Genomic DNA, 26,803 nt, shown 5'->3' with positions numbered 1-26,803 from the left:
CACTGTAGCCAAGACACACATTTACATGTGATTTTGCCATGGTGCAGTAATGATGTGTCCCTCTGCTGCATCATTTCTGTCCTGTTTCAAGTTTCTGTTTACTAGTAAACTCAAAATCCAAGCACTCTGCAAATTGGATGTAATCTTAAGGGTGCATTCACACTGAGTAATTCAAGAGGAATCACCTCTGCCCATTGACTATAATGTTTTTTCTGCTGTCCTGTTCACACTGCAGAAATTCTGCCAGCTGAATTCCGACGCTGAATTCCTTTCCGCTTGAAGAAAGAACATGTTCATTCTTCAAGCATAATCCGCAAGCAGAATCCAATAGAAGTCAATAGTAAAAAAAAATTCTGCCCAACATAGTTTTCAAGCGGAATTTGAGCGGAAATCAAGCGGAATTCAGAAAAGTAGATTAAATAGCCTCCTCCTCCATTCCTCTTCATTTCCGCATGGAAATTCCCCTTTAATTCCGCTTGATGAATAAAATGACAGAAGGCAACAATTTGACGACTGAAATTACTCCTCGTGAATTTCTCAGTGTGAATGCACCCTAAGGGTGTTTATACATATAATATTAAAGGTATATAGGATGTGTTTCTGCGACCAGAGCCTTCCTCAGCTGTCACAACTGAGGAAGGCTCTGATCGCAGAAACGCATCCTGTATACCTTGATATCATGTGAATAAACACCCTTAAGATTGCCTCCAATTTAGTAAGTGCTGGGATTTTGATTTCATTATACGTTAGATTCGACGCCACCACAAACACCACCTTCATAGTAGTATTGATGACACTTATCTACCACCTGTTTACAATGTTTAGCTAGCCTTAGGGAGTACCAATGCTGGCTCCTAACTTTTGAAGCCATTTTGTATAGCTGACTAAAATGTTACCATGTTGGACAGAGAATCCTGGTCCATTCATTCTAGAGATTGTGGGGCTCTCGACCCATGGATTGCCATTACACATTAGAAGAGAAATGGAAAAAAAACACCTTTATCTATTTATGTAAATATATTTGTTTTTGCAAAAATCCCTAAGCCATGTTTGGTGAATATCTCCAGTTTACAAAACATAAATGAGCCAGAACGTAAAGTTTTGGCACAATACATAAATGTCTCTGTGTATGAAGAACTATAATAAAATTCATGTGGTTTCTGGGTAGAAGTGATTTTCTTTATCAGCCTGTTAAAATTATTTCGGGTGTGACTGCAGTTGCCACATAAAAATGTGTTGGCTCACAAATATTTTGGAAGTGAGAGTTGTCACAGTCAGCACAATGTGTAGGACACATGTGATACGCTCCTCAGACCAAGTTTTTATGAGTTCCATTTGTAAACACTAACTGTTTAAATACCATTTCACTCCATCGCACAACCATATGTGCCAGTCTTGAGATACATGGTCTTCACGCTTAAGATTTCCATTTTGCCTAAAGTCATTTCAGTTTCAGAAAGGCTTGTATCAACCATTGGCTAAGAACTACAGTTCTTTACTGTTTTTACTAAAATGGATTACCGTAATATAAATCTAAAATGTTGTCATCTTCAGTTTGTTGCTTTTGTAATTTGTTATAAGCGTTAAACCTCTTCCTCATATCTTTCACTTGGCGATGTTCATAGATTTGATTTTACAATAATGAAAACAGAAGATTAAGGGGGATCAAAATTCTCATTTTCACCAGATTTAATGCATAAAATATTGGATACTAAGTAGCATTTAATTATTAATACATTTGGCATATGCATGCTTTCAATCCACTCTAGACAAAATCCTATAAATGTCAACATGAGGAATATATGGTTTTACACAATTATTTTTATTGAAAAATTATTACTATTACTTTGATTACTATTACTTGTCAGATTTAGTGGATTTATCACAATGTCTTAAAGGGATTGTCTGCTTGGATAACTAATGTACAAGTGGCCCCTAGACAGCTCCTTGATCACATTTCATGAATGGAGGAGCCACCCCATACTCTAAGTAGAAAGTAAGACACCATTATGTCTCCATAAAATACAAAGTTCTGTAATTTATAGGCCAGAGAAAATGCTGAGAAAAGGAAACGCTACTTTTGGATGGTTAAAGAATTTCTCTGGGAGTAGAAAATGGATGACTTGGTTCTTGGTCCATCTAAATGAGATCAAGGTGGCCTAACAATAATCTGAGCTCGCTGAAGTGCAGCCTCATTGTAGGTGTGTTGAGAGTTGGATCCTTTAAAGGGGTACTCCGGTGGGAAAAAAATTTTTTTAGGTCAACTGATGCCAGAAAGTTAAACAGCTTTGTAAATGAATCCCTCCAGTACTTATCAGCTGCTGTATACTACAGAGGAAGTTGTATAGTTCTTTTCAGTCTGACCACAGTGTTCTCTACTGACACATCTGTCCATGTCAGGAACTGTCCAGAGCAGGAGAGGTTTGCAATGGGGATTTGCTCCTACCCTGGATAGTTCCTAAAATGGACAGAGGTGTCAGCAGAGAGCACTGTGATCAGACAGAAAGGAAATTCAAAGAGAAAATAACTTCCTCTGGAGCATACAGCAGCTGATAAGCACTGGAATGATTAAGATTTTTTTTTAATAGAAGTCATTTACAAATCTCTGCTGTAAAATTTCAGTATAGTGGAGAAGACTTCTTCACTATCAACAGAAGTGGCTACAGAAATTTCTATCTGCTACAGATATATCACCTCTTCATACCATATGGGTTCAAAGTCCCTCACTCTGATATTTATTGTTGCCAGCCAAGATTTTTGGTACAAAATACAAGACAAAGGGGAGAGTGCAAGAACAAAAGAGATGATGTACTGTGTGTCAAGTAAGAAACCGGCTTAAATTATAGAAGACACTCTTAGAATCTTTGGAATACTACTCCAACTTACTCCAATCAAGGTTAAAGTTGCACTTACCACAACAACAGGCTCTAAGGTTTCCTGTCTTGGTGGTTGCACTTCTTCATCCTTAAGTAAGCGTACAGGCAATGGTATTTCCTTTGGAAGATCATCCACCAATGACCCTGTCAGAATTGTTTCACTTGGTGGCAGGTAAGTAGATTTCCACTTTAACATAACCTTAATCGTTCCTCTTTCATTCCCCTTATAATCTGTAAGTTGAAATGTACCTTTAAGGAAAAGGAAAGACCAAAAAAATTATAGGACAAAAAAAAAAAAAAAAAAAACATGTCCTGCACCACATTTTGTTTTTTTAATATCACTTTCGCTGAAATGCAACATCATGTATAACATTTTTTCAAAAAGTGTGCCAAGTAACAGCTAGTATAAAGTTAGACAACAGTGTCTAAACGTGCACCCAATTTATCTAGCATTCTATGTCACTGTGATAAATTAGTCAAATTTTTTTTGGCACACTTAAAGGATAGCCATTTATTTAAATGAATGTCTCTTCATACTAAGTCATCTGATTGCCCTAGTGGCCTTCATGCCAAATGAAGGTGTCGCTAATGAGATCTCCACTTTCATTTTCACTACAAGAGAGATTTTAAGGGGTTTACCACATCGATAAATAGGTCTAAACTGATGCACTACTGACATGAAACATATTTTTAATGTACAAGCATCTCCATAGGCAATAAATGGAGAGGTGGTGCGCATGCAAGGTCTTTGCCACATTCTAGAGATTGCAGTGTTAGTGGTACGAATCCCTGCCACCACGAACTCATAGGGGGGAATACCCCTTTGAGTCTTCTATAGCTGCCATTGAAGCAAATGGATTTTCATAATACACATACATGCAGGATCCCTCAGAGCAAGAGACATTCTTTGAAGCCATTTTCCATTGTGGTATAAAGATAAGAGTCCTAAACAGGGGATCCTCCTCTAATGATTCTGAAATTCTGAATATAGCACAGGATATCTGAAAATGGATGTTGTAAATCAGACAAATTCTTAAAGGAGTAGGCCAGTCCTGAAAAATGTATCCCCTATCCTAAGGATAGGGGATAAGTTTCAGATCGCGGGGGGTCCGACCGCTGGGGCCCCGCGCGATCTCCTGTACGGGGCACTGGCAGGCTGCGGGAAGGGGGCGTGTTGACCACCGCACGAATCGGCGGCTGACACGCCCCCCCCAATACAACTCTATGGCAGAGCCGGAGCAAGTACAAGTCTTACCTGATATGCATTTATCATGAGCAAGAGGGATGAGAGGAACCTTGGCTTTACCAAGATATGCACTGCTCTTTTCCTCATCATCAAAGACATATAAAACAAGGGAATCAGACTTCAGATATCGGTCCAGGTCAGCAGTCATCGGTACTGGAAAGCACTTGCAATCTTCGAATTGAGGATTATTGCTGCTTGTAATGATGGGGGTGTAGTGGTCACTGAAGTTAAAAAACGTATAGGCAACATAAGGGCATGGCTGTTGTAAACCGGCCCCAGATTGCAAATTATTGCAGCTATTTATTGTGATAAACAGTTCATTTAGATTGTCTTGTTTCAGGCTAAGGTTCTCCAATTGTCTCACAGCTAATGCCTGTAGGGAGAAACATAAGAATTGTGAATTAAAAAGTGTCCACTACTTCAGTAATACATTAACATATAATGAAAAGAGAACCCAAAAAAGGAAAAATAAATTGATGGCATAAGAAGACTTAGAGAGGACCTGTAGTCAATCTGAAAAAGTTAGTTGTAGCTTATTCACCCTCCCACCCATTCCTGAGTATAGGGTTTTGTAGCCCCTTTAAAAGTTTAGGTAATCAGTCATAGGGGTGGGAACCATTATTATAATAATTAGTGGTGTGTTCAGTGTACTTACTGTAACAGAGGACATGTATGCAGCATTGGCCGCACTCCCACGAGGTCTTGCCGTCTGAGCACGGTCAGCACTGAATACACGCTCACACATTAAACATTCAATATCACATTTTTGGCTTTAGAGAGGTCTGAGCTGAATTTTACAGCAACCAGAGGTGTGCCACAAGGGACGCCCAAAACACTCCACTATGCCTACAAAGTGTGGAGTTCCCTTGAACTCTGGGATGTGTATGCCTACCAGAAGTGGGTCTCTAACAGAACAGCGTGCAGAGTTACCATACTGGAAGGTGCCCACAAAGGTGGGAGACTTATAAGGAAGATCAGAAACCTCAGTGCGAGCTTGGACCATGTGTCATCACCAGGGTTATGGTGGCATTGCAGTGTCAAGAGCTGAAGGCAGTCAATTACTTTGCTTGAGAAAGCACTGGAAGCAAGCACCAAGGAGGGTGACTAGGGGCCATCGCTCACAGCAATACATGAAAGAAATGGAGACAGTTTAAAATCGCTCCCTGCTGTACAGTAATCTACTTATTTTTGGATCCCGAAGGTCCTCCCATCCTCTCATGTCAGTCCCTAGTAAAACAGGAAAAACACTGGTTGTGAAAGAAAGGGAAGGAGCTTTTCAGCTCATGTTTGTTTTGCCTGTCCCTTCTAGGACCAATAAACATACTCCTATGGTGCTGTCATGGAAATGAGAGAGAAATGTACAATTTTCTTTTATACCCCAAAAGCTATACAATGGAGCCTACAGCTCTAACCATCAAACACAGCTGGCAGATTACCTTCAAGGGTAGGGTCACACATGCAGTATTTAGCTGCATATTTTCCCAACCATTGAAGTCATTGGGTAGCAAAATTAGCTGCATATTTTGCTACCCACTGACTTCAAAGGGTATGAAAATATGCAGAGGCAAATACGCAGCAAAATACACCACATATGACTCTACCCTAAAATAGTAAAACAGGTTCTGTTATGGCAAATAATGTACATATTATTTTCACAATCTCATTACCAGATCCAATCCTTGCAGTATTGAAAGGCTATGGATATTTTTGAAAAGCATTTAAAAAAAAAAAAAACTTGCTTTGGTACAAAAAATATATATATTTCACCATAGGTCTTTATTAAAAATGTTGCTTTTGCTTGTATAGCCCCTACAGTGTGCTGCATTTGCTCTATTATTCTATATGTTCTCCTATGTTTCTCTCTCCCTTATACCATCTGAGCTAGTGTGTAATCTGTTCCCTGGTGTTATCTTTAACACAGAGAGCAGAAAGTCAGTCTAAAAAATTTATAATTTCTATGAGCAGCAGCAAAATAGAAGAACATTTCTAATGAAGACTATGGAGTAAGTTGCTTTATTTTACATTTAAGAAACAAATCAACAATAAACAAACCCCTTGCAGATACATCTGGTCTCTCTGGTGTCTGGGGCATTGAAACCAGCCTAATCATCTTTATGTGGTAGTTTAACACTTCTGACTAATACCATGTTGATAAACGTTTGTAATGACTGAAACATCTGAATTGGTATTTCAGTTGTGATCAAAAAGAACAGTGAAATGATTTTGTTTCAATGCTTTCCAATAGAAATATATTATGTAAAGCCACATGGTGACTAATAGACTATGATTGACCAGTCGAATTACAATGAAAAGATAAGTGTTGATAGCTTTTAAAGGGTTTATCCCATCAGACATTTTGACATATGCCTGTCATAGGCAGATATAAATGTTCACATTAAGATGACTATAGTACTTTCTAAAGTGAGAGTGGGAAAGGAAGAAAAGAGTATTTACCTGATCATTCTGATGTGGATCCTTAAGGCTTGATGTAATGTAGCCAAGGGCCTTAGCACGCTCTTTATAGAGCCGAATGGCTTGTTCCATGGGAACTTTTAGCCTAACCCAATACTCCAGTGTGCCATAGTTATTAATGTCATTGTCAGTCCCTAAAATAAAAAAAGAACAACATCAGGCTTGCTTTTCATCAGTTTCCAACATTCAAGCTAAAAGAATCTGTAGTTCTTACCAACTAATACAGCGTTACAATAAATTCTCCCAGTCTTCTCCAGAATTTCATGGAATCTCAGCTGACATACAGCAACAGTCTTATAATCAGTGCCAATGGCCAAGTGAACCTCCAGTCTTACAGTGTTCTTTTGTACGTACTGTAGCAAAAAGTCATCAACCTGTACTCGATATTGAGAACTGAACTCATAAGATGGTTGCAAACCCCGCACAACAGGTGTGGTCTGAAGTTCAAAGTCATAAAAAGCATAAGTGCAGAAGGTAGCGGGTTCCTGGTCTCCAAAGCTGTTGACAGCTGCTGGAGAGAACACCACCTTAGATATATGTATCTCAAGAAGATTTTCACCCCTTTGTAAGTGCAAGGATTCATCAAATTCTTCCACATCATCATCTGGTGTTACGTCTGGTGTGAACTTGTACTGTTTTGTGCCATATGCAATATCCTTCAACTGGGCTGAAACACAGTAGATACAACCCAATACAATCATAAAAGCAATAGATGCACACTATTAGAGATAATCAAAAAGCTGTCAATCACTAAGGGGGGGGGGGGGGAGGGAGACATTCTCTACCATCCTTGGTAACATATAAACAGTTCTTATGAAAAACACTGAACTAAACTACAAGAAGCTATAAACCTTAAAGCGCAACTGTCATGAAATCTTGGTGCAATAACCTGCATAGAGCCTTTGTACTGTGCGCAGTTGGTGTGTATACCAATGCTTTTACCTGATATTTGTAGGCTTTCATGACAACAAAAAATGCTTTTAATCAAAGCCACTGACGGTCGGATAGGCATGGCGCGAGGTACGCGATGCCCCACCACCTCATCGCCCACCCCCACACCGTAGGTCAGCGCTGGGACTTCTGTGTGATTGACACACAGGTCCCAGCGCATGCACCCTTCAGCGAATCTAATGTGCGCGCTGCTGTGTGTCATCCAGCAAACGCTCGCTTCCACCGATGTCTTCCTCCTCAGTGCGCCTGCACAGAGCAGCACACAATCAGGTTAGTTCTTGATACTAGGTGCAGAGAGGAAGTGTGCTCTTTGCACCTAGCACTGCACAGGCGCACAGAGGAGGAAGATGGCGGCAGGAACGAGCGCTCGCTGGGGGAGCGAGCGTTTGCTGGATGACACACAGCGGTGCGCACATTAGATTAGCTGAAGGGCGCATGCGCTGGGACCTATGTCAATCACACAGCGGTCCCAGCGCTGACATACTGGTTAGGTGTGGGGGTGGAGGTGATGGGGGGGTACCTCGCGCCACGCCTATCTGACCGTCAGTGGCTTTGATTAAAAGCATTTTTTTTGGCATCATGAAAGCCTGCAAATATCAGGTAACAATATTGCTATACACACCACCTGCACACAGTACAAAGACTGTACACATATATACGTGTGTGTGTGTGTGTGTGTTTTAAACCTTCACCAATTTTAAGATCAGTAAGTGACAGCATTTTTGAAAATGCCAGTTAAAGGTATGGGGGAGATTTATCAAATCCTGTGCAAAGGAAAAGTTGGCCAGTTGCCCATAGCAACCAGTTGGATTACTCCTTTTTCAGAAGCCTTTTTAAAGATTAAAGAAGCAATCTGATTGGTTACTATGGGCAACTGCACTTTTCCTCTACACAGGGTTTGATAAATCTCCCCCTATGTTAAGTGATATGAAAAAATCCCTCAAGCCCAGCCATTTAACAACACTAAGTCAGGTATTGATTAAATCCGTGAGATGCAAATATTCAAGGGAATACTTAAAAACTATGGGAGAGATTTATCAAAAGACCAGATGAAACGTTGCTGAGTTGCCCATAGCAACCAATCAGATCGCTTCTTTCATTTTTGAAAAGGCCACTGAAAAATAAAAGAAGAGATCTGATTGGTTGCTATGGGCAACTCAGCAACTTTTCCTCTGGACAGATTTTAATAAATGTCCCCCTATGAGAATAAAAACCATCAGATCTTGCCCATAGCAACCAATCACAGCTCAGCTTTCATTCTACCAGAGCTTGTTAAGAAATTTAACCTGAGCTGTGATTGGTTTCTATGGGCAAAATAAGACAATGTTTTTTTCCTCACAGTATTTATTTATTCCCCCACCCCTGCTATCATTTATATTTTCAAACAGCCAAGACAGATCTTGAGAATTGGGGGGGGGGGGGGGGGGACCGAAACATTTTTACAATGCTGACACTTTATTTACCATAAGACTACATAATAGTCGCCACTTGCTTCTGCCATAAAATTGCCCATTTTTGCTGGTATCATGCATGACTCCATTCATATACAAATTTCTGTGTGTATGGGGAATTTCTTCTGTCTCAGTGAATGTGAAATTTTGTCTCTAATAATTAAATGCCCGCACTTATGGATGCATGAAGGGACTGAGCACCATGTCCTTTAGCTATCATTTATTATTTTCAGTGTTAGCTGAGTACAGGCTATAGTTTGGAACCAGCTGATCAGAGCTGAAGAGGCAATAACTACTGTTACCCTTTATAGTTATTTTTACCTTCTAGTTTGCGTATCCGTGCTGCTCTGACATCAAGAAGGTGGGCGTACTGCTCCAACTTTATTTCGTAATCTCGGCGCATGTCCTCTAACTTCTGTGTCACTGCTTCCACCTCCACCTAATCATAGAAAAGCATTTTAAGATGTCCACTCTTCTACAACACTTCACAACGGTCAACTAACAATATTTATGGGAGCCACTTCTAGGTAAAAAGAAGAGCTGCAGCATTTCTTACATAGGGTACAACCAATATCAGAAGCTCTCACTGTAAAGTAAATGAAGTTGAAGGCTCCACATGTTGCCCTTATAGTTGCACTGTAGCAATGTTAAGAATGCTTGTGCACTGTACACATAGCCCAGTATGTGATTACCTGATAATCCTTGTTGATCTTATGTTGCATTATCAACATGTTTCTGGTCTTCTCTAACTCCTGGACAGTTTCGACATGGTTCGCCTGTAAGTTTCGTAATGATTTTTCAAGGTCTTTACTGACATCATCCTCCACCTTTTCCAAAAACTTTAGCTCCCCATTCCTTTGCTGCTTTCGTGCCTATAGAAGACAATTTTTTTTTATTTTTTATTATTCAGGCTAATGTAATTCTACCTTTTGCATGTTGTTTATGAAGGTGTTTACTCAATTACAAATCCTGGTCACAGACACTGTGCATGCAGGGGGTTAAAGGACCTTGGTGAACAGACATGAGATTCTGGAAAATGTAGCACTTAATAATACCCAAAGCAGCAAAGATGTTGATGATTAACAAAGCCATTTTAATGCCAAGTAATTATGACTTTATTATGAGTATTTTTTGGCCTGCGCTATTGGTCCAGTCTGTTTGTAATTGTTATAGTGCCAAAATTAGGTCTGAGCCACATGCATCATAAGGTTTTTTTCAAGCCACAACCAATTATGTAGACAAACTGCACATGCCGATTACAGGGAGTTCCATGGCTGATGAGCAAAGCTCAGCAGGAGACATAGAACCTGCATACCACAGACATCACAAAGACAAGGAACAGACACTGAAGTTGAGAGTCACAAATTGAAGCTTTTGTGAGGTCTTCCCCCTATGGTACTATTTATGAACATAAACAATAAAAAGAACAAATAAAGCAAATACATTTTTTTATTTAAATCTATGGAAATGCATTTCTTTGAAGCATATTGCAGAGGGTACATATAGTGCACATGCTATTATTGCACCGTGTAGGGGGATAGTAGCGCAATGGTCAGCACTGCTGCATACAACTCTGGATTTCTTGGTATAAATCTGGCCAAGGGCAACATCTATGTGGAGTTTGTATATTCTCCCCATTTGCTTGGGTTTCTCTTTACTACACGTATTGTACTAGTGTTGACTTTTGCAGGGTACATTGCTCCTTTGGAAACCAGGCAGCTTAAATTTTATAAAGAAAACTGGCGACTCCCCGAATCTTCTCAAAATCTTCTTTTATTTGCGCACAATACTCACATACAGATGACTGTTAAGGGGAGGCACATACCGGGGGGGTACAAAGGCGACAGCAGCAGCCAATGTTTCGCACGGGTTACGTGCTTCGTCTGGCCTTCGAAGAAGCACGTAACCCGTGCAAAACATCGTCTGCTGCTGTCGCCATTGTACCCCCCCCCCCCCCCCCCCCCCCCCGGTATGTGCGTATTGTGTGCAAATAAAAGAAGATTTTGAGAAGATTCGGTGAGCCAAGCTTTCTTTGTTTCTTTGAAAATTGTTTGCAACTCGTCTACTACACTAGAGCACCACCATATCTCACAGTGTGAATAGTACTCCTACTCCTGCAACCAGACATTCACTTATCACAGAGCAAGCAGTGCCGGTCTCATTTTGCTATCCTAGCTTAAATTTTATTGTTACTGCACATTGTGGTCCAGTGATTGGTTGTTATGGGCAAAACTAGACAGTTTGGGTTTTAAAACAGATTGATAAATCTGGGCCATAGTGTACTGTAAAGGATCCTGAAGAAGCTCTGGCCCTCAACAAAGTTCCCCAGTTCCATCAGGTCTATCTAACTGGTCTTGGAACATGTTTTATCTGTATTAAAGGGGTTTTCTGATAATTTATTTTTATGTTGCTGGGCATGAAGTAAAAATAACAAAAAAGTGATACTTACCTACCCTGGTTCCCTGCGGCACCTGTTGCACGGACTTCAAGTCCCTCCCGCTGCTCCTGTCTGCTTCTGATTTGGGGTGTCTGAGCAATTTCTGCCAGCTTAGCTAATCATTGGCTGCAGCTGTGTTCCGTCTTGGCCAGTGATGGGTGGTTAGAACAGCAAGACTCAGAAGCAGGCAGAAGCAGTAGGCAGCAAGGAGAACGGGAATCTGTGGAACAGTAGCTGCGTGGAACATGGATAAGTACATGTCTACCAACATCATTTTTTTTTCCACCTGACATACCCCTTAAAGTATCTGATTATTATTGTTATTTTTTTATCTTTATCTTTTTATTTTGCGATGCTTCAGAAGCAATAACTACGGTATTTATAACTATATTGTCATGTAGAACATATTGAAGTGAATCTGTCACCTCTGTACGAGGTACGGAGGTGTAGACACCAACAGGTAAGTATTAGAAGATGTAACAAAAGGTACCTTTTTACTTACTTTGTCCTTATAACCGGGCTGTTTGGTAGATCTGCTAAACAGTCAGAGAAGCCACAGTGGCCCCCCTCCTTCCTGCCTCTTCCCGACCCACTTTGAGCCTGGAGCCCTGTACGTCAATTGTGCGGATCAGGTCAGGGAGGAGGCGTGCTGATGTGACTAAGCCAGCCTCTCAGACTGTACGGCAAAATTACCACACAGCCAGGATATAAGATTACAAGCTGCAGGCAAAGAAAGTAAAGGTGCCTTCTGTTACATCTCATTAAGCCATAACTCTTGGGGGCTGCATCTCCGTACCTGGTATGGAGGTGACAGATGCACTTTAAAATTGTAGCTTGTGGGAACATTGGCCTAGATTTATCAGTCTGTCTGAGGACAAAAACTGTCAGGTTTTCCCATAGCAACCAATCAAAGCTCAGATTTTATTCCTCAAATTGCTCTGGTAAAATGAAAGCTTAGCTGTAATTGGTTGCTATGTGAAACCTAAGTTTTTTCCTCAGACAGATTGAGAAATCGTGACCATTCTATTAGGAAACATATAAAACAAACCATATAGTGAAAGGTAGAGCTATGCTTTGGGTTAGATCTAGGTCTACAAGTTTAAAAAAAGAATGAAACATAGATAGGATTGAAATCAAAAGTCACAGAATACTTTGGATTAAGTGGGCTTTGTAAAAATGGAAACATGTGGTGCTGTTAATCCACTTTTGATGTAATAATAAAAAATGCAATGCATCTAAGTGTATGCATGTGGAATGTAAATTGACTTTACATATGCAGCATGTGTAAACTGACAGGACATTGTCGGACAGAGGTAAGAGCAGGGACTACCTTTATAAGCATCAAGGCTTCGCTGAGCTCGGCCACGTCTACCTCGCTCTCCTGTGAGTGGAAACAAAAAGAAAGCAGATGAGCAGAAGTAACACTGATGTACATCTCCAGTCGCAAACAAGTCATGGCACTGTATGTGCACAGAGTGCTTCTAAATAATAAAAACAACCAGGCATCATCTTCTGTACATACGCCACAAGCTTATTATTAAATTTTAAGTTAACATAGACTTTTTTGTTTCGTATTGTCAGGGTAGATTTTCAGCAATTGCTTTAGGCTGTTTTCACACATCTGATGTAAGCAGGGAACAGGGGATGTTGTTTTATAGGAGTTATCCTAACAGGTTTGGAACACGGAATAAACAGAGACCTTGTCAAACAGATCTTCAGAAGTCAAGTGAAGAGTAAACATGTTGTTAATCTGAAGTGATTTTCGCTTCGGCATTTCCTGGTGTTTTACTTTCTACTAAAAAGAAAAATTTAGGCAAAAAGAGCCAGTGGCATGAAAATCATGACTGCAGCCTACAATGTTCACTGGGTTGTCATGAAGTTTGTATGTATGTGTATTGATGTCTTTTTTATAGCAGAAACTAGTGGAAAAACAGGAAAAACGACTTCTAGGTTACTTCTTATAGCTATGCATATGGTACTGTTATACTGGCCAAATGCAGGGCTAACATGTTAGAACAGTAAGGTTCAACTCTATTGACACATAAAGGAAATTATTTACTAGTACTGTAGAGAACTTGGCATTTAACATGGCAGTGGCATAGCTTTATACTCTGTATTAGGGATCGACCGACTATCGGTATGGCCGATATTATCGGCCGATAATCACGATTTTGGGCATTATCGGTATCGGCAATTACCTTGCCGATAAGCCGATAATGCTCGCTCCCCCGCACCGCGACTGCCCCCCACCCCAACCTGCCGCACCGCGACCGCCCCCCCGCCCCCCCCGACCCACCGCGTCGCACCCCCCACCGTAGTGCTGGGCGGTATACCGGTATGGATTTTTGCCCATCAACGGTCGGGCCACTCCCCCCTCCGAGTCAATAAAAAAATAAAAATAAAATAAACTTACCAGTAATGGGGGTAGTCCGGGCCATCCATCCTTCCTGTAGTGTCCGGCGGCATTCCGGGTGGAGGGTGCACTGGTCCGGGCTGTCCTTCTCCGGGGGTCCTCTTCTCCACTCCGGGCAGGCTCCGGCCTAGTACGCTGCATAGACGCCGCTACGCCGTGAGGTCAGGTGCGTCGCTGTGCACGGGCGTCACTGTGCAGCGGCGTCTATGCAGCGTACTAGGCCGGAGCCTGCCCGGAGTGGAGAAGATGACCGCCGGAGAAGAAGGACAGCCCGGACCGGTTCACCCTTCACCCGGAATGCCCCCGGACACTACAGGAAGGAAGAATGGATGGCCCGGACCACACTGACAGGTAGGGGAGAGAAGCGGGTGGTGGCGGCGGCGGCGGCCTATGGCACCGCAAAAGCCACTGCAGTGCATTGATTTAAAGTGCCCACTTTAAATCAATGACCTGCAGCGGTGTCGAGGGGGATAAATAGCCGATAACTTGTACCGGAATATCAGTATAAGTTATCGGCTATCGGCCCTAAAAAAACGATATCGGTCGATCCCTACTCTATATATCTCTATTACAGGGCAAATGGGGTAGCTGCATTTTGTGAGCCACAATAATTTAATAATTTATAGCTACAAGTCAGGAGCTCTAATTTCAGAAGGATTCTTCATGGCATTTTTAGGTTGTTGTTAGAGATTAAGTGACACCATAGAGCAGTCTAAATCTCAGTACTTAAATCAGACTTTCCTTGTATCAGAGGCACAAAATAGTGCAGCGTTTCACCTCTGTGGATGTGAAAATGTGCAAAATAGCAAATCCAGTGTGTATTACTGAATCATATGTGTTGAATGTGGTTCAAAGCCTCATCACGGTCATTCAAACTGAAGGGATCTCAAGTTTATTCACCCATGATGCAACGTGTTTCACAGTAAGACTGCTTCATCAGGTTTACTCAGGTATGACCTGAGTATGACTGATGAAGCAGTCTTACTGTGAAATGCATTGCATCATGGGTGAATAAACTTGAGATCCCTTCAGTTTGTGTGTCCAGCGCCTCTGAATCCCGTCAATACGTTGGAGGATGCTGGGACCTGCTGCTGGGACCTGCCCTAAGAACTGCTTACCTGGGTCCGGCCATTTATAAACTATTATTACTCTGAGAAGCCAGAACATCTCAGAGTACACCATCGTGTTCCGGACTGGCGATGCCTGCACCAGTTTTATGCTGCAGCAGTTAGGACAGCATAAAACTGCTGACAGGTTCCATTTAAATGGAAAAGGGTTTGAACAACGAGGACTCTTTCTAGCCTGCGGGTGCTGCAGGGAAATCGTTGGGGGTCCCAGCGGCGGGTCCCCCAAGATCAGACATCTTATCCCTATCATCTTTGCATAGGGGATAAAAAACATTTTGGCTGGAATACCCCTTTAAATTACTAGCGCGTAGGCTGGTTGGGGTAATTCCATCACTGATTCACTTAGATCAGTCCAGTTTTATCCTGGGAAGGCAAATTCATTATAATATTGCAAAAAATCCTGGCTAGTATGCAGTTGGATGGGAGCCCTTCCCGTTCCACCCTGTCATTGGACGCAATGAAGGCCTTTGACAGGGTGGAATGGGAATTCCTATGGCAAATCTTGGCCCAGTTTGGGCTGGGCGAAAAGTTTATTAATTGAGTGAAGTTGCTCTATAATAATCCAATTGCCAGTATCACAATAAATGGAAGATTGACAGATTATTTTGCCCTAGGGAACAAAACAAGGTTGCCCCCTTTTCCCGCTTCTTTTTGTATTTAATGAACAGTTAGCAGAAGCAATTAGGAGTTCAGTACATATAAAAGGTTTTGGTTTAAAAGGAGAGAATAATAAAATTCTTATTTATGCCGACGATATGATATTTTTAGATAAGCTAAGCGACATGCTCCCATCAGTCATGGAAATTGTTTATAAATTTGGAGGAATATATGGAATGAAGGTGAACTGGGAGAAATCCTTCCTATTACCGGTAGTGGAAGGGGAAAAAGTATCAACCCAGGGGAAAACATGTCTGAAGACAGGGGAATCCTTAAAATACCTTGAGATAGTAATTACATGAAGGAACAAATTGTTCATGGAAGTTAATCTTAAACCATTGAAAGAAAAAAATAAGAATAAAGTTAGTATATGGTGTAAATTACCGTTATCACAGGCCGACCAAGTAGAAGCATTAAAAATTGTCTTCTTACCGCACATCCTATATGTTATAAATTCCAGTATTTACAGTTAAGGATTGTCTACAGATTATATTATTCCCCTATGATTTTTGGAATTAATTGGTTGTAGGCAGGATTCAAGTGTTTGGAGGATGAAGCCAATTTTACACATTTGGTATGGAGTTGTAGGAAGGTGAGAGGGTTCTGGGTGAATATAGAGGAATGTTTGAGGAAAATAATTAATAAGACTATAAATCTGGGTACCCGGCCGGCCATTTTTGGAGATATGAGTTTGGGAAGCTGAAAGATATTATGTTAAAAATTGTGACACTTGCTAAATATTTAATTGTGCGGAGATGGTTTGACCCCAATCCTCCCAATTTAGGACAGTGGTTATGTTTGGAGAGCATCAAGTCATATGAAGGGGAAGTCGCCAAAGAAACAGAGAATTTGACAAGACATGGGGTTTGAGGTAACAGCATTATAAGGCAAGAGTCATATAATATGGTCTTATGCACCTGTCTTTTTATTTTCCACCTCCGCGCAGGGAGGGAATGGGGGTCGGGGACTGAATATTTGTTGTGTATTTTTATTTATACAGTCAAATGTATTAAAGCTATTGTTAAAATTGTAAAATTAAAGAAATTTTAAACATTCATAAAAAATAAAAAGGGAAACTGACAGGCTGTTCACCCGCACTAAAACTATTACACTGGATTAAAGTGCAGGTGAACAGCATTTAAACGAGGAGTTACTTACAGTGGGGCAAAAAAGTAATTAGTCAGCGACCAATTGTGCAAGTTTGCCCACATAAGAAGATGAGAGAGCTGTCATTTTCATCATAGGTATACCTCAACAATGAGAGGCATAATGAGAAAAAATTATCCATACAATCACATTGTCTGATTTTTAAAGAACTTATTTGCAAATTAGTATAAGTATTTGGTCACCTACAAATGAAGGAGTGGCTTCGTAAGAAGTATTTCAAGGTCCTGGAGAGGCCTAGCCAGTCTGCAGATCTCAACCCATAGAAAACCTTTGGAGGGAATTCAAAGTCCATGTTGCCCAGCGACAGCTCCAAAATATCACTGCTCTAGAGGAAATCTGCATGGAAGAATGGGCCAAAATACCAGCAACAGTGTGTGAAAACCTTGAGAAGACTTACAGAAAACGTTTGACCTCGGTCATTGCCAACAAAGGGTATGTAACAAAGTATTGAGATTAACTTTTGTTATTGACCAAATACTTATTTTCTACCATAATTTTCAAATAAATTCTTTAAAAATCAGACAATGTAATCTTATGGATTTTTTTTATCATTATATCTTTCATAGTTGAAGTATACCTATGCTAAAAATTACAGGCCTCTCTCATCTTTTTAAGTGGGAGAACTTGCACAATTGGTGGCTGACTAAATACTTTTTTTTCCCCACTGTACATAAATTGGTCTAGTAGATGAAAGGTTCTGCCTCCCGGTATCTGCTTTGCTACAGCACTGCTGTGTGCAATGAAGGTGTGAAGCTGGCTTGCTGAGCTTCCCTGTCTCCCCTAGATGCAGAGTTTTGCCTCCCCATCTGATGAATATTGTGATGCTGCTGTGGCTGAGAAAATCCCTGAAGCCTGCAGAATGGTGCCGCTCACCAAGACCGCAGGCACAGAATCAAGAGAAAAAGAATGTATGCGTAGTAGGAAACATGCAGACACCTCTGGACCCTACAGGTAGAAAGGTCCTATGAACCCACAAAGATACACTTTGCGGAAGGTCACCCGGAGGTCACCCGGAAGAGAGACAAAGGACTGCAGACGCGGCATTGTCAGAAACGGAGGAGGTGACCTGGTGGACCAGAAAGCAGACAGACACAGTCTGGTCATGTGGCACAGGGACCATGGCCACGCCGGTCCCGCATATGGAAACATACAGCGAAATGAGATCCCAGCCTTAGATAAAGTAACAGGGATGCAGAGAGGAATCTCATAAAGTAGGGAACCCTACAAACCAGCATGTGGTGTATAGTAGAAGGGCCACGGAGCCGCCGGAGGAGACTCACTCAGAACTACCCCTTGGCAGTGGGTTATACCAGACCCACTGTCCACGGTGTGGAAAGAGTATGGCAGGTGACCCGACGTAGTAGGAGGCCATGCAGAATACCGTCCGGCTGACTGGAATAGGATCCCTGAGTGCACAGGGTCACTCCATTCAACCTCCCACAGAAAACGAGGAACTGGAGTGCGGCCCATCCAATGGGCAACCTGGTGGCGTAGAAGACCAAACAGACAAAGGACTGTCTGACTGGCATAAACTCCTGTGAATCTATAGGGACCCTCCTCCAGAACCCCCACCAGGAGACATGGATAGAAAACCCGCCCCCGTAGAGATAGGGGAAGGCTGAGGGGCTGTGGAATGCATCCATGTCATCCGATGGGGTCCGAAGGACACGCATGGTCAGTTCTACGTAGAACGCGCACGGCAGTGGGGTGCCAGAACGCCAGCTGCAGATACATCCCCCGATGAAAGGCAGTGTAGGAAACCCTGCCGACCACTGTCTGGCGTTGTGGTACGGGTCCATAGTGGATAACAAGTCCTTCCGACGGGCACCTCACAGGGTATTGAGGCACCGGGTCCAGCCCCAGCTACATCAGTCATGAGATGTGTGACAGGCGGTGTAGGAAACCATGAAGACCACTGTCCGGCTTACCGGCATGGGACCAGAGAGGACAACAGGTAACTCCATTGGACCTGTCGCACAAAAGTGAGTTAACGGAATTCCAGCTGCAGATACATCAGCCGATTGATGTGTGACCGGCGGCCGAGGAACCATGCAGACCACTGTCTGACTTACTGGTAAGGGGTCATAGTGGACAACAAGCCATGCTGTCAGGCAGCTGGCAGTAGTGAGGTACCGGAGCTCCAACCGCAGCTACATCAGTCGTGTGAAGGGCATAGTAGGAAACCATGCAGACCACAGTCTGGCTTACTGGTATGGGTCCATAGTAGACAACGGTTCATTCCATCAGACACCTTGTCCAGTAAGGAGGCACTGGAGCTCCAGCTGCAGAGCCATCAGCCGCATGATGTATGACAAGCGGCAGACGCAACCATGCAGACCAGTGTCCCGCTTACTGGTATGGGTGCATAGTGGACAACAAGTCATGCAGTCGGGCACCTCGCAGTAATGAGGTACTGGAACTTCAGCCGTAGCTGTATCAACCGTGTGACAGGCAATGTAGGAGACCATGTAGACCACTGTATGGATTACCGGTATGGGTCCATAGAAGACAACGGGTTACTCCATCAGACACCTCGCTCAGTAGTGAGGCAACTCAAGCCGCACATACATCAGCCGTGGATTGTGCTACAGGCGGCAGAGGAAACCAAGCAGACCACTGTCTGGCTTAGGGGTATGGGTCAATAGTAGACAACGGGTCACTCCGCCAGACATCTCGCTGAGTAGTGAGGTACCAGAACTCCAGCCGCACATACATCAGCCATGTGATGGGTGACAGGCGGCAGAGGAAACCATACAGACCATTGTCTGGCTTACTGGCATGGGTCCATAGTAGACAAGGAACATTCCTTACGACACCTCATCAGCAGTGGGGTACCGGAGTGCCATCCATGGACTCAGCAACCGTGACATGCGAGACTACTTTCTGGCATAAGGACATCAGGACTAATCCAAAAGTATAAATTCAAAAAGTGACAAAACTTTATTTAGAACAATATCAAAAACACAATATGGGACCCACCCAATTAAAACAACCCACCCTTAAAAATTAACCCCACAAAAGGACAGGGGATAGCTCATCTCTAGACCCTAGCATACATGAAAAAAATCACAAGAATAACAAAATCATAGAAAATAATGTGGTCATATGTTATTACCTAAGGTAGTCATGCTGGGTCCTACAAGATCACTATACCCCCGCCGCCGCCTCAACACGTGTTTCGTATTCTTCCTCAGGAGGTGGGGATTAACACGCTTAGCATCCTTTTATATCCGCCTGCCAATAATTGGCGCATGCGTCTGGGCCGAACGCCGCCGGGGATTCCGGATACAGTCATTAAGACGCACACGTCACATCCGGTGACGTGCCGTCCCAGTATTGCCAGCTCTTCGGAACGCCCAGCAGCGACGGAACCACACGCATGCGCACTGACAGGGGGATATCCCCACAAGGTATGTGCAGACTGGCGCAGGCGTACTCCCATGGAGACCTACTGTGGGGAACCAGAGCACTAGCCGCGGATGCGGTAGCCTGTGGAGAAGGGAATGATAGAGCATGACATGCCATAATGCCCTGAGGAAGGGAGGCCAGCAGACCTGACAGATGCGGAATCCCACAAAGAAACCTGGGCATCTCGCAGGAACGCAAAAGGAATTGTACTTTGAATAACAGAGTGCTTGAATATATTCCCCAAGGAAACGTGACGCTCTGGCAACAACCCTTCATTTTATTTTAATTTTGTGAGAAAATACATGTGCTAAGGCTCGAAGGGAGCGTGGGGTGCAGGGCGCCCTGCAAAGAGCTGCACGCAGATATATGTGTCATATGCAGGCAGACAGGAAGCCCCCCTGGAGCAGCGACGGCACAGAGCAGCGTGCTATAGAAGCACCTGCTAGCTGTCTAGCAGCTCTGAGGCCGGGGACAGTTGCGGGTTGGAGCAACGAGCTCCCGTCGGGCTCTGCCTCAGGAGCAGAGATCTGGTAATGATCAGTCCCGTCCTAGAAAGAGTGCCACAAACCCTTACAGCGGGGAAGGGGGGGCGTTGCTAGGCGTGACAGTGAGAGGGGACGGCTCCCAGCAGCGCGCGAGCCGGAGGGGAGGAGAAGCCTGACCTCCCGACTCGCGTGTCCCCTCTCACTGTCACGCCTAGAAGCCATGATCCCCCGAACTCCCGCTGGTGGATGCACTAGAGCGCACAGAGGTGAGCAGTAAACGGCTCCAGCCGGCGGGACTGTTCAAAGTGAAAGTAAAAAAGGATAGCGCGGCTCCCTGCAACCCCCTGCTGCATGAATAGAAGTTAACACTTCACTGCCCGGACCCTGAAAAATAAAGGAACTAGGGATAACGCCTCACTGCCTGGACACATGCACATTCGCGGGGTAGGGATAGGGTTTTTTTTCATATACTCACCCAGCCACCACATACTCACCCTCGAAGACTTCCACATACACCACCAGGCGCTGGTTGTTGACGAGGATGGGTTAACGGCCCATCCAGCAATGCACCGTGCCCCTAGCTCGCAGGTGGGGGATCAGGCAGCGCCATGCTCCAGCTGCCCCACGCTAGAAAAACAACAAAAGGAGTGAAAAACTAAACTTTAGACTAGCTAAAACTAGGAAAAAAAGCAAAGTGAAAAAAGACATGGTCCGGGGAGCACCCAGACCTGTGTCTTGCCTCCTGACTGACACTATCTAAAACTGGTTACCTCACTTCCAGTGGGCAGGTATATCCTGCCAGGGAGGAGCCGACTTTTTTTTCCTAGTGTCAGAGCCTCCTAGTGGCAAGAGCATATACCCATCAGTAAGGTATCCCCTAATGAAGAGCGACAGAGAAAGCAAAAATTTGTTTTAATGACAGAGCCCATTTAAATGATATATCCCCCCAACAGGACTATGGCATTATGAACAATATAACTCCTTGGTTAGAAAACATGATAAGGCTACATTAAAATTTTACAGAATTACTTCTATAAAAAATAAATGCCCTGGTCCAGAGATCTGGATATTCAGGGATGGGGGAGTGGACAGCCAGGCTTTATACATTGGGTTGATCCCTTCCATAACTTATGAGCGGAAGTTCTCTTAATTCTATTACCTTTGTGAAAAACTTCAGCCTGTTCTGAAATTCATCGAGCTGATGCTTCTGTTCTAGACAACGCAGCTGGAGTTTTCTGTTCTCTTCATCAAGTTTCCCAGCTTGTTCTTAAATAGGAAACAACATGAAGGAATTGAGTTAGAATATTTATACAGATATTGAAATGTAATTAAAATGACATGCTTCCTATAAACTCACTTGATTTTACTAATTTCATAAAATGAGCGCGACACATAAACTGAAACATCAGAGGAAAACGCCAAGACTTCCTCTACCTGTCAAGGCTTCACAACTCTGGAGGAGCTGTAATGTCATATGAAAAAGTGCCAGGAAAATGAAAAGCCGTCACAAGTCTGACAATGTAATGTGGTGCGCAAAGGCATTATTAAAGACCTCATAGTTTCCCTCTCAGCACTTAGCGCTGTAAATATAAAATTACATTTCTGAGATGATTTGTACCTTCTGTTTCTAGCTGAAGTCTGTATATTAATAAACCACCCTATCATCTCCTGCAAAGGAGAGCAAAATTTTGGGAACTATGCACTAGTTAATACCTATATGCTGCATATTACTTTAAATCAGCAACTTTTTTAAATGTCTTAAAATGTTTATTTATTTTTATTTTATGTTTTTGCTAAAAGGGGTACTCCGTGGGAAAAAAAATGTTTAAGTCAACTTGTGTCAGAAAGTTAAACAGATTTGTAAAATACTTTCATTTAAAAATTGTAATCCTTTCAGTACTTCTGCTGTATGCTCCAGAGGAAGTTATTTTCTTTTTAAATTTCTTTTCTGCCTGACCACAGTGCTCTCTGCTGATATCTCTGTCCATGTCAGGAACTGTCCAGAGCAGGAGAGGTTTGCTGTGAGGATATGCTGCTACTCTGGACAGTTCCTGACATGGACAGAGGTGTCTGCAGAGAGCACTGTCAGACAGAAAAGAAATTCAAAAAGCAAATAACTTTCTTTTCTGATAAGTACTGGAAGGATTAAGATTTTTAAATAGAAGTAATTTACAAATCTGTTTAACTTTCCGACAAGTTGATAAAAAAAAAAAAAAAAAAGTTTTCCAGCGCAGTACCCCTTTCACTCTTAGAGGATACACGCCGTAAATGTACAGCACTGCATCGGGTAACTACATGCACAGCGCCGTACATTTACAGGGCAGCTATGATACGAACTTGAAACGTGGTGTAAATGCACCTTTAGTCTGTTTTTAATATTTTACAGGGAGTTTTGTAAATGTTTTTGAGCAGTATGGAATATTTTTAGGATTTTACCTACTTTAAACAAGTTATGTCCACACTTGTCTAATCTGCTAACACAATTTACTACAAATCCATAGTAACAATCAGAACCTTACAAATTCTGCTGTGGATGTACTTACACATTCTATAGCGGGTTTTCTGCGGCAAGTTTGAGATACGGCAAATTTTCTGCCGCAGCTCAAACTCAATGTAAACCCCCACCCGTGTGAATGTACCCTAAAAACCACTACACTACACAAAATAAAAAGTAAAACACTGCATATACATACCTTTACACAGTCGACCCCCCCACCCCCCCGCCCAAAAGAAAAAAAAAATGTCTTGTACAGCACTGTTTCCAAAACAGAGCCTCCCACTGTAGTAAAACAACAACTCCAAGTATTGCCGGACAGCCACTGACTGTCAAGGCATGCTGGGAGTTTTGCAACAGCTGGAGGCACCCTGTTTGGGAAGCACTGTTGTAGGGTATTTTGGTGGCGGATGCAAATCCCCCAAATAGGCCTCAAATGCGCATGGGGCTCTCTCGCTTTGGAGCCCTGTTGTATTTCAAGGCAACAGTTTAGTGCCACATATGGGGTATTTCTGTATTCTGGAGAAATTGCGTTACAAATTTTGGGGGGCTTTTTCTCCTTTTACCCCTTATGAAAAGGTAAAGTTGGGGTCTACACCAGCAGTGTAAAAAAATAAAAATTTTTACACTAACATGCTGAGTACGGAACTACCCAATATGTGCGTGTAAAGTGCTCTGCGGGCACACAACACGGCTCAAAAGTGAGAGCACACCATGAACATTTGGAAACTACACCCCTCACGGAATGTAACAAGGATTATAGTGAGCATTAACACCCTACAGGTGTTTGACGAATTTTTCACTAAAATGCTGGTGTTACCCTACATTTTTCATTTTCACAAGGGAGATAGGGAAAAAAGCCCCCCGAAATCTGTAGCCCCCATATGTGGATGTAAAGTGCTCTGCGGGTGAACTACAATGCTCAGAAGAGAAGGAGTGCCATTGGGCTTTTGGAGAGAGAGATACCATTGATACCAATTTGGAAACTGCACCCCTCACGTAATGTAATAAGGGGTACAGTGAGCATTTACACCCCACAGGTGTCTGACAGATTTTTGGAACAGAATTACATTTTTCATTTGCACAACCCACTGTTCCAAAGATCTGTCAAAAGCCAGTGCGGTGGAAATGCTCACTGCACCCCTTATTACATTCTGTGATGGGTATAGTTTCCAAAATGGGGTCACATGTGGGGGAGGGGGTCCAGTGTTCTGGCACCACGGGGGGGGCAATGTAAATGCACATGGCCCCTGACTTCCATTCCAACCAAATTCTTTCTCCAAAAGCTCAATGCGCTCCTTCTCTTCTGAGCATTGTAGTTTGCCCGCAGAGCACTTTACATCAACATATGGGGTATTTCCATACTCCGAAGAAGTGGGCTTACAAAATTTGGGAGGCTTTTTCTCCTATTACCACTTGTGAAAATGAAAAATTTGGGCTAACACCAGCATTTTAGTGAAAAATTTTTTTTTCATTTTCACGTCCAACTTTAGCGGAAATTTGTCAAACACCTGTGGGGTGTAAAGGCTCACTGTACCCCTTGTTACGTTCCTTGAGTGTTGTTTCCCAAATAGTGGGCCCATGTGTTTTTTTTTTTTGCTATTCTAGCACCATAGGGGCAAATTACGGGGGGGGGGGGCTTTTTCTCCTTTTACCCCTTGTAAAATTTCAAAAATTTGAAAATTTTGTCAAAAATTGGAAAATTGCTGTTGAACATTGAAGCCCTCTGATGTTTTCCAAAAGTAAAAACATGTCAACTTTATGATGCAAACATAAAGTAGACATATTGTATATGTGAATCAATATATAATTTATTTCGGATGTCCATTTTCCTTAAAAGCAGAGACATTTAAAAAAAAAAAAAAATTCAAAATTTTCTATTTTTTCCATCAAATTTTGGCATTTTTCACCAAGAAATGATGCAAGTATCAGCAAAATGTTATCACTAACATGAGACGTCTCTGCCATGATACCTGCTTGACACTGTTCCCAAGTTTGAAGATCGTGTTTGAAGCCGAATAAAGTAGTTTGAACTTTCCTCTGGTGAGTGCAGTCTAATTTTCTTCTTGCTTTTATTTAAAGTTTGTTGTAATGACAGTGCCTATTTAAGAATTAACAGTGGTTTGTATCATAAAATAAGCCCCCTGAATTTACTGTTGACTGTAGACTATAGGAATGATGGGAGAGATTCATCAAGAGCTGTGCTGAGGAAAAGTTGACCAGTTGCCCATAGAAACCAATCAGATTGCTTCTTTTAATCTTCAGAATCCTTTTAAAAAATAAAAGAAGCAATCTGATTGGTTGCTATGGGCAACTGGTTGACTTTTCCTCAACACAAGTTCTGTTGAATCTCCTCCGATAAACCTACTTTCTTGAGATGGTTCTTGATATAGCAAGTTGAAAGTGGGTTTTATTTTCTTTGGTCTTCCAGGCCTTTTGGTGTTGTTGAGCTTGCTGGTGCTTTCCTTGTTTTTAGGAATGCCAGATGAGTAATCTGGCCCCTTCTTAGGTTTCTGCTATGCCTCTGATAGATTTGTATTCTTCAGCCTAATAATGGTTTCATTTTTTTTCTTTTCACTTGCACTGACACCGTTTTGGAACACATATTGAGCATTCCCAGGAACAGCTACCAAATGCAAATTCAACACTTGAAATCCACTCCAGCCCTTTTATCTCCTTAATATGTCATGAAATAATGAGGTAACAGGTTGCACTGGACCATAAAATGCTTATCAGTTATCCAATTGTTTTTTACTCTTTTATGTTAATAGTGAGCCTGTAAAAATTGAGGGATTATAACATAATCTGCTCCATGATTAATAATGATATTTAAGGTACATGTTGTGTAATGTATGCAGTCAGTGAACAGAAATTTGAGGGTGCATACTGCTGGGTAACGGGTGTATGTTACACATTTTGAAGCCCAGATCCAGTGCTAGCAGCAGTAATATCAATTAATAACATGAAGAGGGATGTGCTTCTCAGTGTGAAGAAACTCGCCGGGGCAGATGTGGGGGTAAATGGTGGTGTTGTCACATAAGGCAAGAATGGTAGATTCCTGATCTGGCATACCCCAACGAGTTTGCCAAGATGGATGATGGGTGTCAGAGGTTGCAGTGCTGCAGCAACACACTTCTGACAGCTAGGTAAATGTTTGCTCCAATAAGTGTGGAACTGGAGTACAGGGGCCTTGTAGTGTTGGGCTCAGTTTGTAAGTAACAAACATAGGGCTGTCTGTCAAAAAGATCAGGACCGTCTAAAGGTTTGTAGTCTGCCTGGTGCTTGAGTGTAACATATATTGGATCAGGTTGATAGATTACTGGGCAGTGCTAGTGAGAACCTAGGGGCACTGGTGCACATTGGCAACAATGACAAAGTAAGAGGTAATGTAAGAGGTAGGTGGAAGGTCTGTAAGGATTTCGAGGATTTAGGCTATAGACAAGGACCTCAAATGTAGTATGTTCTTAAATAGTAGATCTACAACATGCCAGACCAAAAAAGAAGTGGGAGATTAGAGAGATCTGGTTTCCTAGAGAACAGGGATAATTTCTTTCTTGACAACAAGCTCTAAGGTAAGGATAAACTGCCCGTGAATGGGGTGGGGGTGTTAGAGGGAAGA

General features: G+C 42.4%; 1 protein-coding gene across 2 annotated transcripts in view; it reads right to left on the bottom strand.

Moving 5' to 3' along the window:
• The window catches only part of RPGRIP1L (RPGRIP1 like), a 165,136-nt gene that overhangs the window by 55,114 nt on the left and 83,219 nt on the right, over positions 1 to 26,803 (bottom strand). Inside the window, exons 11-18 of one of the 2 annotated variants that reach the window (XM_056526323.1) lie at positions 21,850 to 21,956; positions 12,764 to 12,814; positions 9,689 to 9,868; positions 9,318 to 9,435; positions 6,809 to 7,261; positions 6,577 to 6,728; positions 4,132 to 4,495; positions 2,914 to 3,125 (exon numbers count right to left, since the gene is read on the bottom strand). In XM_056526323.1, coding sequence (XP_056382298.1) covers positions 2,914 to 3,125; positions 4,132 to 4,495; positions 6,577 to 6,728; positions 6,809 to 7,261; positions 9,318 to 9,435; positions 9,689 to 9,868; positions 12,764 to 12,814; positions 21,850 to 21,956 — 1,637 coding nt within the window. The remainder of the gene's footprint in view (positions 1 to 2,913; positions 3,126 to 4,131; positions 4,496 to 6,576; positions 6,729 to 6,808; positions 7,262 to 9,317; positions 9,436 to 9,688; positions 9,869 to 12,763; positions 12,815 to 21,849; positions 21,957 to 26,803) is intronic. The other variant, XM_056526324.1, reaches the window with a different exon arrangement.

This window comes from Hyla sarda, chromosome 6, assembly GCF_029499605.1.
Source record: "Hyla sarda isolate aHylSar1 chromosome 6, aHylSar1.hap1, whole genome shotgun sequence".
NCBI classification, from domain to species: Eukaryota; Metazoa; Chordata; class Amphibia; order Anura; family Hylidae; genus Hyla; species Hyla sarda.
The sequence above is the reverse complement of the archived record's forward strand: the minus strand, read 5'-3'. Positions and strand labels throughout refer to the sequence as shown.